At 43.7% G+C, this 14,371-nt stretch overlaps 1 protein-coding gene across 1 annotated transcript in view; it reads left to right on the forward strand.

Annotated features, from left to right (window-relative positions):
- The window catches only part of LOC102796743 (NACHT, LRR and PYD domains-containing protein 3-like), a 155,761-nt gene that overhangs the window by 3,660 nt on the left and 137,730 nt on the right, over window positions 1–14,371 (forward strand). The window contains exons 2-3 of the mRNA XM_087838417.1: window positions 8,499–8,774; window positions 10,372–12,166. Of these exons, the coding sequence (XP_087694543.1) occupies window positions 8,510–8,774; window positions 10,372–12,166 (2,060 nt within the window). The 5' untranslated portion in view covers window positions 8,499–8,509. The remainder of the gene's footprint in view (window positions 1–8,498; window positions 8,775–10,371; window positions 12,167–14,371) is intronic.

The following is a 14,371-nucleotide window of genomic DNA, read 5'->3' on the forward strand; positions in this document are numbered from 1 at the left end:
AACTGACCTAAAAACATGTCATAGGAGTAGAACGGCAAGGAATGGGTCAACACCCATCACTGCCCACCTCAGGACTCGCTCCTGCAATTTGCTGATCAGGTAAGAGACGTCACGTCCTCAATGAAAGTGCGCGGAGAGCAACTAAACACTAGGCTACACTGAAGCAAAAACTCACTGCAAGAAGTTAACAAATCTCGTAAATCAATGTAGCTGTTTCTAATTTATATGTTTAGCATTTCTACTGCAGCAGACCGAGACACAGTTACAAACCTTTGTCTGGGTCTATGAGTCAGGTTCTGTCTAGATGGAAACAGCCTGCCCAGCAGGATGTCCATTGTGCAGTTTTATGGGCAATGTTTCTACTCTGGTCGAAAGAATCCACGCTTCGTACTGATGTCCACAATTCTTTTATTCCTCTCACAATCATGGAGCACCGTGAAAACTAGAAACAAGTAAAATAATATCAATAGCACATATAATATTCATCTCAGCCACTTATTTCGTTTCACAAAGTGCACAAGTATTAAACAAATAACAGCATAATGATTTTTACCGTGTACGCCTTGAAAATCCAGCAGTAGAAAAGTTGTACATTCCAAAAAAAGTCCGCCGTGTTACCGTTCTGTCTTGTCTCTCCCGCGCACAACTTCCGGTTCCCGCGACTCACAGGAAGTGACTACTTCACAATAATTTTTTAACAGAAACATTTCTTATAAGAAAGATGTATCACTGGATTCATAGATTATCTTTTGCAACTGCAAATGTACACAAGCATGAGAAGCAAATAAAGAAAACAAATAGAAAACAATAACGATCTCAGACGCGCTTTGGTGTTGTCATGGCAACCCACACAAACATTTCAGCGTCAGCTACACTCCCACCAATTACCTTTGATTATTACAACTGTGAACGTAAATACACTGGCATTGCTCATTAAATCAATGGTAATTCCCAAGAACCATGTTGTTGTTTTAAAACACTCTTGCATTGACATAAACAATATTCTTTTCTCAACAAATGAATTCAACAATATGAACAGTAGAATTTACATCTCCATAACATGTGCATGAAGTACAGCATAATGACAACTTCTATTTTAGAAGGGAAATCTAATCAATGAATGACATTTTCCCAATTTTAGCTGTTTTTCAACAGGACCACTAATTTCTGAATGGGTCTCTGAATGATGGAGGGTTGGACGAGGCGTTTGCCTCCCTTTCCTAACTTCCGATCACCAGTCTGGATTGTCACCTTCCGTACAAGTCCATCATCATCCTCATGTGCTTCCACAACCCTAGCGAGTTTCCATTCATTGCGAGGAACATCTTCCTCTTTGAGAATCACAATATCACCCACCTCCACATTACGTCTTGGTGTATGCCATCGCTGTCTCAGAGCAATATTGGCCAGGTATTCCTTTCTCCATCTGTGCCAAAATTGCTCAGTCAGATACTGGACCCTTCTCCACCGTTTCTTAGCATACAGGTCCTCCTTGACAAATTTACCTGGAGGTGGAAGTGGGATTGAGGATTTCATGGTGATCAAGTGGTTCGGTGTGAGTGGCTCCAAGCTTTTGGGGTCATTGATGTTATCAACAGTGAGTGGGCGGTTATTCACGATGCACATAGCTTCATAAAGGAATGTCCTTAATGAAGCATCATCCAACCTTCCCACACTGCAGGCAAGGACTGTGCTCAGTACACTTCTCACTGTCCGGATTTGACGCTCCCATGCGCCTCCAGCATGACTAGAGTGGGGCGTATTCATCTGGAAGTCGCACTGATTTTCTGCTAGGTATGCAGTCACTCTTTCCTTATCAAGTTCTTTTAGAGCCTTTGCCATCTCGTTTCTTGCCCCCATAAAGTTAGTTCCCTGATCAGACCTAATGTGCCTAACAGCTCCACGAAGGGCAATGAAGCAGCGCAAAGCGTTGATGAACGCGTCAGTCGTCAAATCCTCCAACATCTCTATATGCACTGCCCTTGAGCAAAAACATGTAAAGAGGAGGCCGTACCGTTTTTGGTCTTTGCGACCTTGTTTGGTGTGAAAAGGACCAAAGCAGTCCATACCACAATAAGTGAATGGTGGTGTGGGATCAACACGGTCACTAGGTAGATCTGCCATCCGTTGCTCCTCTGGTGGCGCGCGGGCTCTCCTGCACTGTACGCACTGCCTGATGTATTGGGCTACAGCCTTACTTCCACCAGCGATCCAGTAACCATTGGCTCTCAGTGCATTGAGGGTTTGTCCTCTGCCTTGGTGTTGTATCTTGGTATGATGGTGTGCAATGATGAGGTTTGTAACAGCACCATCTTTAGGAAGGATCACTGGGTGTCTTAACTCGAGAGGCACAGATGCCTTCCTCAGTCTTCCTCCTACTCTCATTATGCCATCTTGGAGAAATGGGTCTAGCTGAAAGAGTTGGTGGTTGCAAGGCAGTCTTCCTAGTTTCTGGCTGAGCGTGTTTAACTCCTCTTGAAAAGCATCTTGTTGTGCAAGCTTGACGAGAGTCTGTGCAGCTTGCTTTCTCTCTTCCACGTTTAAAGACTCAGCAGTCCTGATCCTCTTTGCCAGCCGCTGGATACGAGCAATGACGTTGACAGCTGTAGTCCATCTTGAGAACCGCAGCAGATGCTTCTGGATGTCAAACTGCCTTGCTACATCAACCTTCAACACCTGAGTAGTCCTCACCTCTGGGTCCCCCACCAGCAAATCTGAAGTAGCCTGTTTTGTGGCTATCTCTCTTTCCCATAGAAAGCTGGGACCAGAGAACCAATCTGACTTGATGAGGTCAGCTACTTTGAGGCCTCTCGAGGCATGATCAGCAGGGTTTTCTCCTGTGTCAACATAATACCATTTCCGTGCATCGGTGGTTTCTCGAATTCTCTGCACGCGGTTTGCCACAAACACATGGAACCTTCTTGCTTCATTATTGATGTAACCAAGCACGACCTTTGAGTCTGTCCAAAAATATTCGTCATCAATCTTGAGCTCTAGCTCCTCCCTTAACATGCTGCTCACAGTTGCCGAGGTTACTGCTGCAGTTAACTCAAGTCTCGGTATGGTAACTATTTTGGTTGGTGCAACCCTCGCCTTGCCCATGACCAAGGAGCAGAATACTCTTTCTCTGCTTACCACTCTGATGTAAGAGCACTGGCCGTACCCTTGACTGCTTGCATCGGAGAAATGATGAAGCTCTGCTCTCTGAATCTCACCAAGGCTGTCAGGTATGAAGCATCTTTGAATTTCAATTCTTTCCAGGTTCTCCAAATCCTTCATCCAAGTCTCCCACCTTAACTTCAAGCCTTTGGGTAGTGGCTCATCCCATCCTGTGCCTCTCTGACACATCTCTTGCAGCACTCTTTTCCCTTCAAGAATGACTGGGGCAAGAAACCCCAAAGGGTCATACAAGGAGGCCACAATTGAGAGAATCCCTCGACGCGTTGCTGGTTTCTCCTCAAGTGACACCTTGAAGGAGAAGCTATCATTTTCAATGTTCCACCTTATACCTAGCACTCTTTGAACTGGTAAATCATCGTGATTAAGATCAACATTCTTTACCTCCGTAGCACGCTCTGCAACATCAACAGAGTCAAGGACCTCTCGGCTATTGGAGAGAAATTTGTGAAGGTGCAGCTTTCCTTTGGCACACACGGCTTGGGCTTCTTTGACCAGTTCAATTGCCTTACCCACCGACTCTACACTTATGAGACCATCGTCGACATAGAAATGCTTCTGGATGAAGCTAGCTGCGGAGGGGTACTCTTTCTCACATTGGCTGGCAAGGTGTTTCATGCCATAATTGGCGCAGCCAGGGGAGGATGATGCTCCAAACAGGTGAACCTTCATGCGGTACTCTCTGGGTTCAGAGTTTGTGTCTCCATTTTCCCACCAGAGAAATCGCAGGTAGTCTCTATCATCCTCGTTCACATGAAACCTGTGGAACATTTTCTCCACATCACACATGACTGCGATGGGATGTTTACGGAAGCGGCACAGCACGGCTGTTAGGCTATTTGTGAGGTCAGGTCCTGTTAGCAGATGGTCGTTTAAGGAGGTGCCTTCATACCTTGCAGAGCAGTCGAAAACCACTCTGATTTTGCCTGGTTTTCTGGGGTGGTAAACTCCTTGATGTGGGATATACCAGACTTTCCCCAGCTCTGCTTGGTTTTCCACTTTCTCTGCATCTCCATCCTTGAAGACACCTTCCATAAATCTCACGTAGTCTATTTTGAATTTGGGATCTCTGTCCAGCTTCCTCTTTAGATGTTTCAGCCGTACTAACGCCAGCCTTTTGTTGTCTGGGAGATGCGGACGTGCTTTGAAAGGGAGAGGCATCTCCAGGTGACCATCCTTATTTTGTTGGATTCTGTCTTTCAAGATCTGCAGGAAGGAAATATCTTCTTGAGATATGCTTCTGTCACCAGGTTTTGTGTCTGCAAAATCGGACTCCAGGGCCTTGATGACAGCAAATGGTGTTATGGGTGGCACCTCTCTGACAGACACTCGATGGCAAAAACCAGTCACATCTTTAGCCTGCACACGCTGTGGTGCGCTTCCCACAATACTCCAACCAAGGTCCGTCTCAATAGCATAAGGCTCATAGTCGCCCCCAGTGATGACCCTTCTTGGAATTAATGCTCTGGAGCAGTCGTATCCAATCAACAATCCAACACCACAGTCCATCAACGGGGGTATCTCCTGGGCCATGCTTACAAGATGTTTCCATTTGTTGGCTGTCTGGCAAGTGGGAATATGTGTGCGGTCAAGAGGAATGAAGTCCCTTGTGTAGGCAGGAGGCAAACTGATGGAAACATTAGAGGAAAATCCTCTAACTTTGAGCTCGCATACTCTTTGACTCTTCACGACTGAGTCTCTCCCCATCATGGTGGAAAGTTTAAGTTTCACTGGTTCCATTGTTGCTTGTAGCTTTTCGCACACCTCCTGATCAACAAATGTGTGACTGCTTTGAGTGTCCAATAGTGCATACACTAGGGTTTCAGTGTCCGGAGCACTAAGTGTTGAGATCCACACTGGGACTATCATCGACGTACTCCCACCTTCACCTCCACTCACACAACATGATAATGACGACGTACTTTCTTCAACTGCGCCTTGTGTTGATGCTGCTGTAGAACGATCTTCATGCAATGGCGTTGGGTGACTCTTTCTGCATATGCCACACATGGCCCTGTTCCTACAGTCTTTAGAATTGTGACCCTTTCTTAGACATGCAAAACACAACTTATTTTCAAGTATGCATTTTTTCTTATCCTCTACAGACATGTCCATAAGCCTCTTGCATTTATGTATGGAATGGTTCTCACTACAGCAAATACACTGGCCATTATTGGAATTTTGTGTTGGTGTGGTCCATTTCTTTGGTTTCACTGCATCTCCCAACTTGATTTCACCAGGGTCAGATTTGGCGGTGGAGCTTGATGGAATTGGGGGTTTCACATTTGTGGCAAACGTGTTTGCTTTTGAACGCTTCATCTCTCTTGGTGGTGCCTCTGCAGAGTGCCTTAAGGCATGTAAGGATGACACTGGATTGCATGCTATGCGTGACTCCTTAGAGATAAAGGAAGCAAACTCATGAAAGCTTGGATAGTCGTTGCCCCGATCTAGCTGCTCTGTGACATAACGGTTCCATCTAGATGTCACCCAATCAGGAAGCTTGACTAGTATTTTCTGATTCTCCTCACAGTCGTTAAGAACCTGTAAGCCCTTTATGTGAGGCATGGCATTGCTACATGTTTGGAGGAAATCACTGAACTCTCTTAACTTGAGATATTCCTTTCCACCAATCTTCGGCCACCCATTTAGCTTCTCTCTGAAAGCCCGCTGCACTACAAAGGAATGGCCATATCTAGCATTTAACCTATCCCATGCTTGTTGATAGGCTTCTTCATCTTTTCTGTAGAAGCTGCCTTCAAGAGAGGATTTTGCCTCACCTGCTATGTACTTTTGCAGGTAGAATAGCCTGTCTGCAGGGTCAGAGCAACGTCTCTCTATGAGGGCTTTGAAGCTTATGCTCCATTCTGTAAACTTCAGAGGATCGCCCGAGAATACAGAAGGTTCTGGAGTTGGCAAGCGAGTGAGAGCTAATGACTCTTGTAGCGATTGGACCAATGATGTCTCGTTTTGCACAACCTGCCGTTCTTGATCTGGGATGTGGTGAGCGAAGGGGTGAGCATCACTCACTTTGCTGAATGGAGGACTGCGTGTCCCATCCCTTCCCTCTTCTTCAGTGTAGACATTTAGCTTTGCCTGAATTACATCAATGTCCCTCTGATTTTCAAGTTTTCTCAACTGCTGACGTTGAGCTTCGATGGCAGCTTCCATATCAATTTCGGCTCTCTTTGCAGCCAGCTGAGCAGCCACTTCCGCCCTCATAGCTGAAATGCTAGGTGACTCTGAGAGATGGTTAGAATTGTGACAGCTGGGTGCAGTAACTCTGGAGGCTGTGGATCCATATATGGACCTAGCGTATTCATTATCAAGTAGCATGCGTAGCCTTGATCTTTCTGCCACCGTGTCAAACTCACCTTCGTCTTCAGTCAGACGCACTCTCATCAGCTGCAGCAAGTCGGCCGTCACGGCTGAGCATGCATCGATCTGTCTTCGAATTTCTTGACATGGTGAGGTTTGGAGTCGAATTCTGTCATACTGTTCCTTTAATTCAGACTCTAGCTTCTCAGCCTCATCCATCATATCATACATGTCACTCTCAGAGCATACTTGCTTTAACCTTGTGCGAATGTCTCTTACGTTGCTTTTCCATTTCTCATATGTTGCTTTGAACCTCTTCTCCTTTTGAGTTAACTCTTGATCTTTCAGTTCCTGCATTTTTGGCGTTAATCGCCTTTCACGAGAGGATTTTCTTGTTTTTGTCTCAGATTTCTCGGACACTACACTTTTTTCCTCTTCCAAATCGACTGCATCTTGTACTTCTGACATAACATCAGGGTGACTACGACCATCTTTAGACATTTTCAGACTTTAAAGGGGGTATCTTATGAAGAAGACAAGATATCTAAGGTAATTACAAGAATGGAATGGATGTAATAGGCGGAGAATTATTAAAATTAACACAAAGGCACTTAGATTCTTACGTATGACAGCAAATAAATCTTCAATTTCAGCCTTCATGAAGCTTGCAAACAATAGGTAAGAAAACAACAGTTTCCAGAACTTTCACAGATTGTCTTTTTTTTTTTTTTTTTTTTTTTTTTTACACAGTCTGAAATTTGAACACTATTAATTTCTTGTCCATTATAGCAAATTTGTAGCTCATGTTCTATCCATCAACTCATGAGGTATAATAACTGCGCAATATAGCCTGAGGACTCACGCTTTAGCCTGAAACCGCTTCTTGGAGTGTCCGCTGAATCTGCAGCTCCCGATTGGTTGTTACAAAATGCAAAGCAACGTGTCCACTGAAGCCTGTAGCTCGCTGCAGGATGAGAAGCAACCGATACCTGTAGCTTGCTGCAGGATGAGAAGAGCTTTGCACACCGAAGCCTGTAGCTTGCTGCAGGATGAGAAGCAACCGAGACCTGTAGCTTGCTGCAGGATGAGAAGAACTTTGCACACCGAAGCCTGTAGCTTGCTGCAGGAGGAGAAGCGCGTTGCAAACCGAGACCTGTAGCTTGCTGCAGAATGAGAAGAGCTTTGTACACCGAAGCCTCCAGATGGATTGGGCCACGTTTTCACTGTTTCTACTCTGGTCGAAAGAATCCACGCTTCGTACTGATGTCCACAATTCTTTTATTCCTCTCACAATCATGGAGCACCGTGAAAACTAGAAACAAGTAAAATAATATCAATAGCACATATAATATTCATCTCAGCCACTTATTTCGTTTCACAAAGTGCACAAGTATTAAACAAATAACAGCATAATGATTTTTACCGTGTACGCCTTGAAAATCCAGCAGTAGAAAAGTTGTACATTCCAAAAAAAGTCCGCCGTGTTACCGTTCTGTCTTGTCTCTCCCGCGCACAACTTCCGGTTCCCGCGACTCACAGGAAGTGACTACTTCACAATAATTTTTTAACAGAAACATTTCTTATAAGAAAGATGTATCACTGGATTCATAGATTATCTTTTGCAACTGCAAATGTACACAAGCATGAGAAGCAAATAAAGAAAACAAATAGAAAACAATAACGATCTCAGACGCGCTTTGGTGTTGTCATGGCAACCCACACAAACATTTCAGCGTCAGCTACAGGCAATAAGCAGGGAGTATAAGAATAAGAGCCTTGGAAATGACCTCCCTTAGATAACAATAGATTTCAGGTACTTGAAGAAATGGCACAACACTGTGCTTATACTTTCCATCTTGGGAGTTTATGGGACTTTTAGATTCAAATATAAAGTCATCGGAATTCACTCACATGTGAAATCTATCAATCTTAATCTATTGGCACATCTTCCTAAAAGTGTTAAGTTTACTAAGATAGATGTTTGTGTTTATTTTTTCTTCATTTAGATGAGCTTCTCATGTTGCGGAGAGAATTTGTGAGGAGGGTGTCAACAGAAATCCTTACACAGCTCCTTGAAGCCCTTGTTAGTGATGCCATTTTAGATGATTTGGAAAAAGAATCAATAATAGAAGAAAACAAATCCAGAGCAAATAAGGCTCGGTGCTTTGTTGACACAGTTAGGAAAAAAGGAAACAAAGCCTGCAGGATAATGATCAACCATCTTCAGAAACTAGATCCAGTTCTCTTCTCTGAACTGCATCGATCATCATCTGTAAAGAAAGGTGAGGCCACACATCTGTGTAACAAAGGTCTGTTTAGTCACTCTCATGTTAATTTAATTACTTTTTTTTTATTTGTATGTATTTTAAAATTTTTGAAATGTGTTTTTAGAACTGTTACCAATCAGGTGCTTTATGCACTTTCCAGTGTTTTACCATTGTAAATTATTATGACGTTATGTGTTCCAGCATGATATCCCTACAGTTATAATGACTGAATTATTACGCTATTCAAATTATTATTATTCCAAAATTACTAGCTTGTTATCTAACTATGTAATCCAAAATTGATCTAAACAATCTAGCTGAACCTAGTATAGGATTTGCCTAATACTTTTGACAATTATTATAGTTATAGAGTAGCTCTATGAAACTCATCTAAAGCAACGTATGATACTCATCAAGATACATTAAACTATCCATCCATCCATTTTCTTCCACTTATCCGCAACGCTTACGCCCTGCCCATGATCAGGTACCTCTGCTGAGATAATACGCTGGCTTAAAAAGGAGATAGAAGTCACCGACATCAAGATGAGGACGCTCGTGACCATGCATAGAGGGTTTCCCCCCAAGTCCAGCACCCTGAGGCTGTATGCCAAGGCAATATGCCAAGTGGAAGGAAGGAGGCCGGGGACTGGTTAGCGTCAGTACCGACCGCGTGCTCAGTGAATACCTCAAGCAGCAGAAACTCAAGAAAGAGGAGGACGAGGAGGAACCATCATGGAAGGACAAGCCCCTGCATAGATAGAGAAGGTGGCTGACATCCAGAAATCCTACCAGTGACTGGACAAAGCTGGACTGAAAGACACCACAGAGGTACGAATCATGGCAGCACAGGAAAAAGCTCTGAGCACAAGATCCATAGAGGCTGGGGTCATTCACAGCAGGCAAGACCCAAGGTGCAGGCTGTGTAAAGATGCCCCTGAGACAATCCAGCACATAATAGCGGGGTGTAAGATGCTAGCAGGCAGGGCATACATGGAACGCCATAACCAAGTGGCCGGCATAGTGTACAGAAACATCTGTGACAAGTATGGCCTGGAAGTCCCGAGGTCAAAATGGGAGATATCCCCAGGGATGGTGGAGAATGACCGAGCTAAGATCCTGTGGGACTTCCAGATATAGATGGACAAAACTCTGGTAGAAGACGGCCATAGTGATAGATGTAGCAGTTCCAAATGACAGCAACATCAGGAAGAAGGAACACAAGAAGCTGGAGAAGTACCAATCGCTCAGAGAAGAGCTCGAGAAGATGTGGAGGGTGAATCATCCAATAGTGAACTCAAGAGATTTAAATGATTTTTAAAAGTGAAAGCAGCACTAACTTAGGACTCCGAGATGATGTCACTGAGGTCAAAGTTTTGAAAACTTGACAGAATTATTTTTTTCCTCAAGTGCACAAGAACATTAGATAGGGTTTTGTCAAATTATTTAAAATAAAAAAAATTATAGATCTGAAATATAAAAGATCTGAAAGAAAAGTAATGTCAAAATGCAGGAGAGGGCGCAGTTACATTTCTTTATTCTGTGTAAACAATTCCACATCACATTTATAATGCTAATATCTCTTATCTTTTATTTTGTTGTTTTCATTTAGAGGCTCTGGAAAGGGGTCAGTCCAAACTGAAATCTCATCTGAAGAAGAAGTTCCAGTGTGTGGTTGAGGGAATTTCAGTAATATTAAACAAAACCCCCCTGAATCAGATATACACAGGGCTCTACATCACACAGGGAGAGATTGCAGAGGTCAATAAAAAACATGAGGTCAGACAGATTGAAACAGCATCCAGGAAACCAGACAGACCAGAAACAACAATCAGAGAAGAAGACATCTTTAAAGACTTAACGGGAAGAGATGAACAAATCAGAACAGTGCTGACAAAGGGAGTGGCTGGAATTGGGAAAACAGTCTTAACACAGAAATACACCCTGGACTGGGCTGAAGACAAAGCCAACCAGGACATCCAGTTCATATTTCCATTCACTTTCAGAGAGCTGAATGTGCTGAAAGAGGAAAAGTTCAGCTTGGTGGAACTTGTTCATCACTTCTTTACTGAAGCCAAAGAAGCAGGAATCTGGAGCTTTGAAGACTTCCAGGTTGTGTTCATCTTTGATGGTCTGGATGAGTGTAGACTTCCTCTGGACTTCCACAAAACTACAATCCTAACTGACCCTAGAAAGTCCACCTCAGTGGATGTGCTGCTGATAAATCTCATCAGGGGGAAACTGCTTCCCTCTGCTCACCTCTGGATAACCACACGACCTGCAGCAGCCAATCAGATCCCCCGCAACTGTGTTTGCATGGTGACAGAGATCAGAGGGTTCACTGACCCACAGAAGGAGGAGTACTTCAGGAAGAGATTCAGAGATGAGGAGCAGGCCAGCAGGATCATCTCCCACATCAAGACATCACGAAGCCTCCACATCATGTGTTACATCCCAGTCTTCTGCTGGATCACTGCTACAGTTATGGAGGATGTGCTGGAAACCAGAGAGAGAGGAGAGCTGCCCAAGACCCTGACTGAGATGTACATCTACTTCCTGGTGGTTCAGGTTAAAGTGAAGAAGGTCAAGTATGATGGAGGAGCTGAGACAGATCCACACTGGAGTCCAGAGAGCAGGAAGATGATTGAGTCTCTAGGAAAACTGGCTTTTGATCAGCTGCAGAAAGGAAACCTGATCTTCTATGAATCAGACCTGACAGAGTGTGGCATCGATATCAGAGCAGCCTCAGTGTACTCAGGAGTGTTCACACAGATCTTTAAAGAGGAGAGAGGACTGTACCAGGACAAGGTGTTCTGCTTCATCCATCTGAGTGTTCAGGAGTTTCTGGCTGCTCTTCATGTCCATTTGACCTTCATCAACTCTGGACTCAATCTGCTGGAAGAACAAAAATCTCGGTTATTTAAAATATTTAAAGGAAAAAATAAACCAAATGTCTTTTATCAGAGTGCTGTGGACAAGGCCTTACAGAGTCCGAATGGGCACCTGGACTTGTTCCTCCGCTTTCTCCTGGGTCTTTCACTGCAGACCAATCAGACTCTCCTACGAGGTCTGCTCACGCAGACAGGAAGTGACTCACAGATCAATCCGGAAACAGTTGGTTACATTAAAAAGAAACTCAGTGACAATCTGTCTGCAGAGAAAAGCATCAATCTGTTCCACTGTTTGAATGAAATGAATGATTGTTCCCTAGTGGACGAGATCCAACAGTCCCTGAGTTCAGGAAGTCTCTCCACAGATGAACTGTCTCCTGCTCAGTGGTCAGCTCTGGTCTTCATCTTACTGTCATCAGAAAAAGATCTGGATGTGTTTGATCTGCAGAAATACTCTGCTTCAGAGGAGGCTCTTCTGAGGCTGCTGCCAGTGGTCAAAGCCTCCAACAAAGCTGTGTAAGTAAATATGTGCTCATAGCTTTATCTTTTTTAAATGGATTGACTCAGTGATTTCTTTGATTAGACATTACACAGAATCACAGAACAAAATATTCTTTCTGCTATTTGTGGTATTCCATGTGTCTTATACTTAATTGAGTGTGCTGAGTCCAAATCTATAGTTGGATTCTGCCTATGACATCAGGTTCTGAAGTTATACACAGTATTCTTGGCTATTCATACAGACACGAGAAACTGATTTTATATTCTTTTTACAGCCACTGTACATAACTACATTTTGCTTCAAAACTGTTAGAGATTACAAAAACTTGTTCACATTAACAAAGGTGTAAATAAAAAAGTTCACTTGAGTCTTTATGCAATGTCAATACACAGTTCAAAAGTGCTTTAGGCACTTCCTTTTGTACTTGTGAGTGTCGTTCCAACATGTTGGGTTTGAAGTGGCCTTGATATCTTGTCTCCATGGTGACAATATGCTGGTGGAATCATTCTCCATTTTCATCACTCACATCACCCAAATTTGGAGGTAAAAAATCCAGATGAGAATGCAAGAAATACATTTTGATTTTCATCCGGCAGCCGAGTTGCTGATATTCTGCTAACATGTTGCTTACAAGTTCAGCATCGTTTTCAGCCCGATGGTTGAAAGGAAAGTTTTGCACAACTAGCACAAATGCATCCCAAGCAGGGAGTTCAAGTTTGTTCAGTTTGGATCTGAATGTGTCATAACACATCATTTGACGGATTTCAGGATGAACAAAAAATACTGCTTTCAGCTTGGCATCCATTTTGGTTTCTCCAAACCTATCCTTCAGATACTGGAAACCATTTCCTTTACTATCCATTGCCACAACAAGGTTTTTCATTAGGCCCAGTTTAATGTGAGGTGGTGGAAGGTACACTTTCAGTTGACCAACCAGTGATGCATATACCACATTGTATCAGCCAACAGTGTACTTAACTCTGGATGGCCCATGCTTCCCTTGTAATATTTGCTATTATCATAGGCACGAAAGCACATGTGTTTTGTGTACCCCAACTGTAGACCCAACAACAGTGTCACAACCTTCAGATCACCACAATTGTTCCAGTTATGATTTGAATAGTTGATCCAACTTCAAAATGAGTTCAATTCAATTTTATTTATATAGCACCAAATCACAACAATAGTCACCTAAAGGTGCTTTATATTGTACACTATATCCTATAATAATAGATACAGAGCGTTCCATTGACTTGTATGTCTCTTTCATTCCCACAGCATGAGCAGAGGAAAAGAAGGTTTTTCATTGCCATTGTGCAGCAATGCAACATTCAAGCTAGCTTTGCCAGAGTCTATAAATAATCTCCACTGCTCAGGTACATAGTCACAATCTAGCTCCAGCATAAGACCATTCACATCAGTATAGAAACAAATGTCATTTTCAGCAAATGACATTGCCTTTCTCTTGCCATTGAGCCACTGTGTGTTGCCAGAGTAGCACACAGTGCAGCAGCTGTGAGGAGCCCAGCTTTTGTCTTGATCTCCAATTTTACACCTGAAATAATACTTTTTTCACTCTCTTTGTCAGGTTTTTGCGCTGATCACAGGTGGTGTATTTACCACAAATATATCTAATATAGCAAAAGTTGTCTGGATGGTCAACACAGCTCCACCTACTCATCTTTAGGATAAAACAGACTTATAGACTTACTAGCAGAATAAGAAAACAGTACTGTCAACTATACACTTGCACTTGGCCCATCTCGTATTATATATAGGCTTAATGTCTATTCTGACAGAGTGTGCCGGGCGGCGGCCAGGAGCAGAGGCCCTGGCGGACTGATCCCCGGCCGCCAAGACTGGCAATAGGGAGATGGAATGTCACCTCTCTGGTGGGGAAGGAGCCTGAGTTAGTGCGTGAGGTTGAGAGGTACCGGCTAGATATAGTCGGGCTCACCTCTACACATGGCTTGGGCTCTGGAACCAGTCTCCTGGAGAGGGGCTGGACTCTGTCTCAGTCTGGAGTTGCCCCTGGTGAGAGGCGGCGGGCTGGGGTGGGTATTCTAATATCCCCTCGGCTTGCTGCTGGTACGTTGGGGTTTTTCCCGGTGGATGAGATGGTTTGTTCCCTGCGCCTTAGGGTCGGGGAATGGGTCCTGACTATCATCTGCGCTTTTGCGCCGAGTGGCAGTTCAAAATACCCAGCAATCTTAGAGTCC

Source organism: Neolamprologus brichardi, chromosome 3 (assembly GCF_056152115.1).
Source record: "Neolamprologus brichardi isolate AB-2024 chromosome 3, ASM5615211v1, whole genome shotgun sequence".
NCBI lineage: Eukaryota > Metazoa > Chordata > Actinopteri > Cichliformes > Cichlidae > Neolamprologus > Neolamprologus brichardi.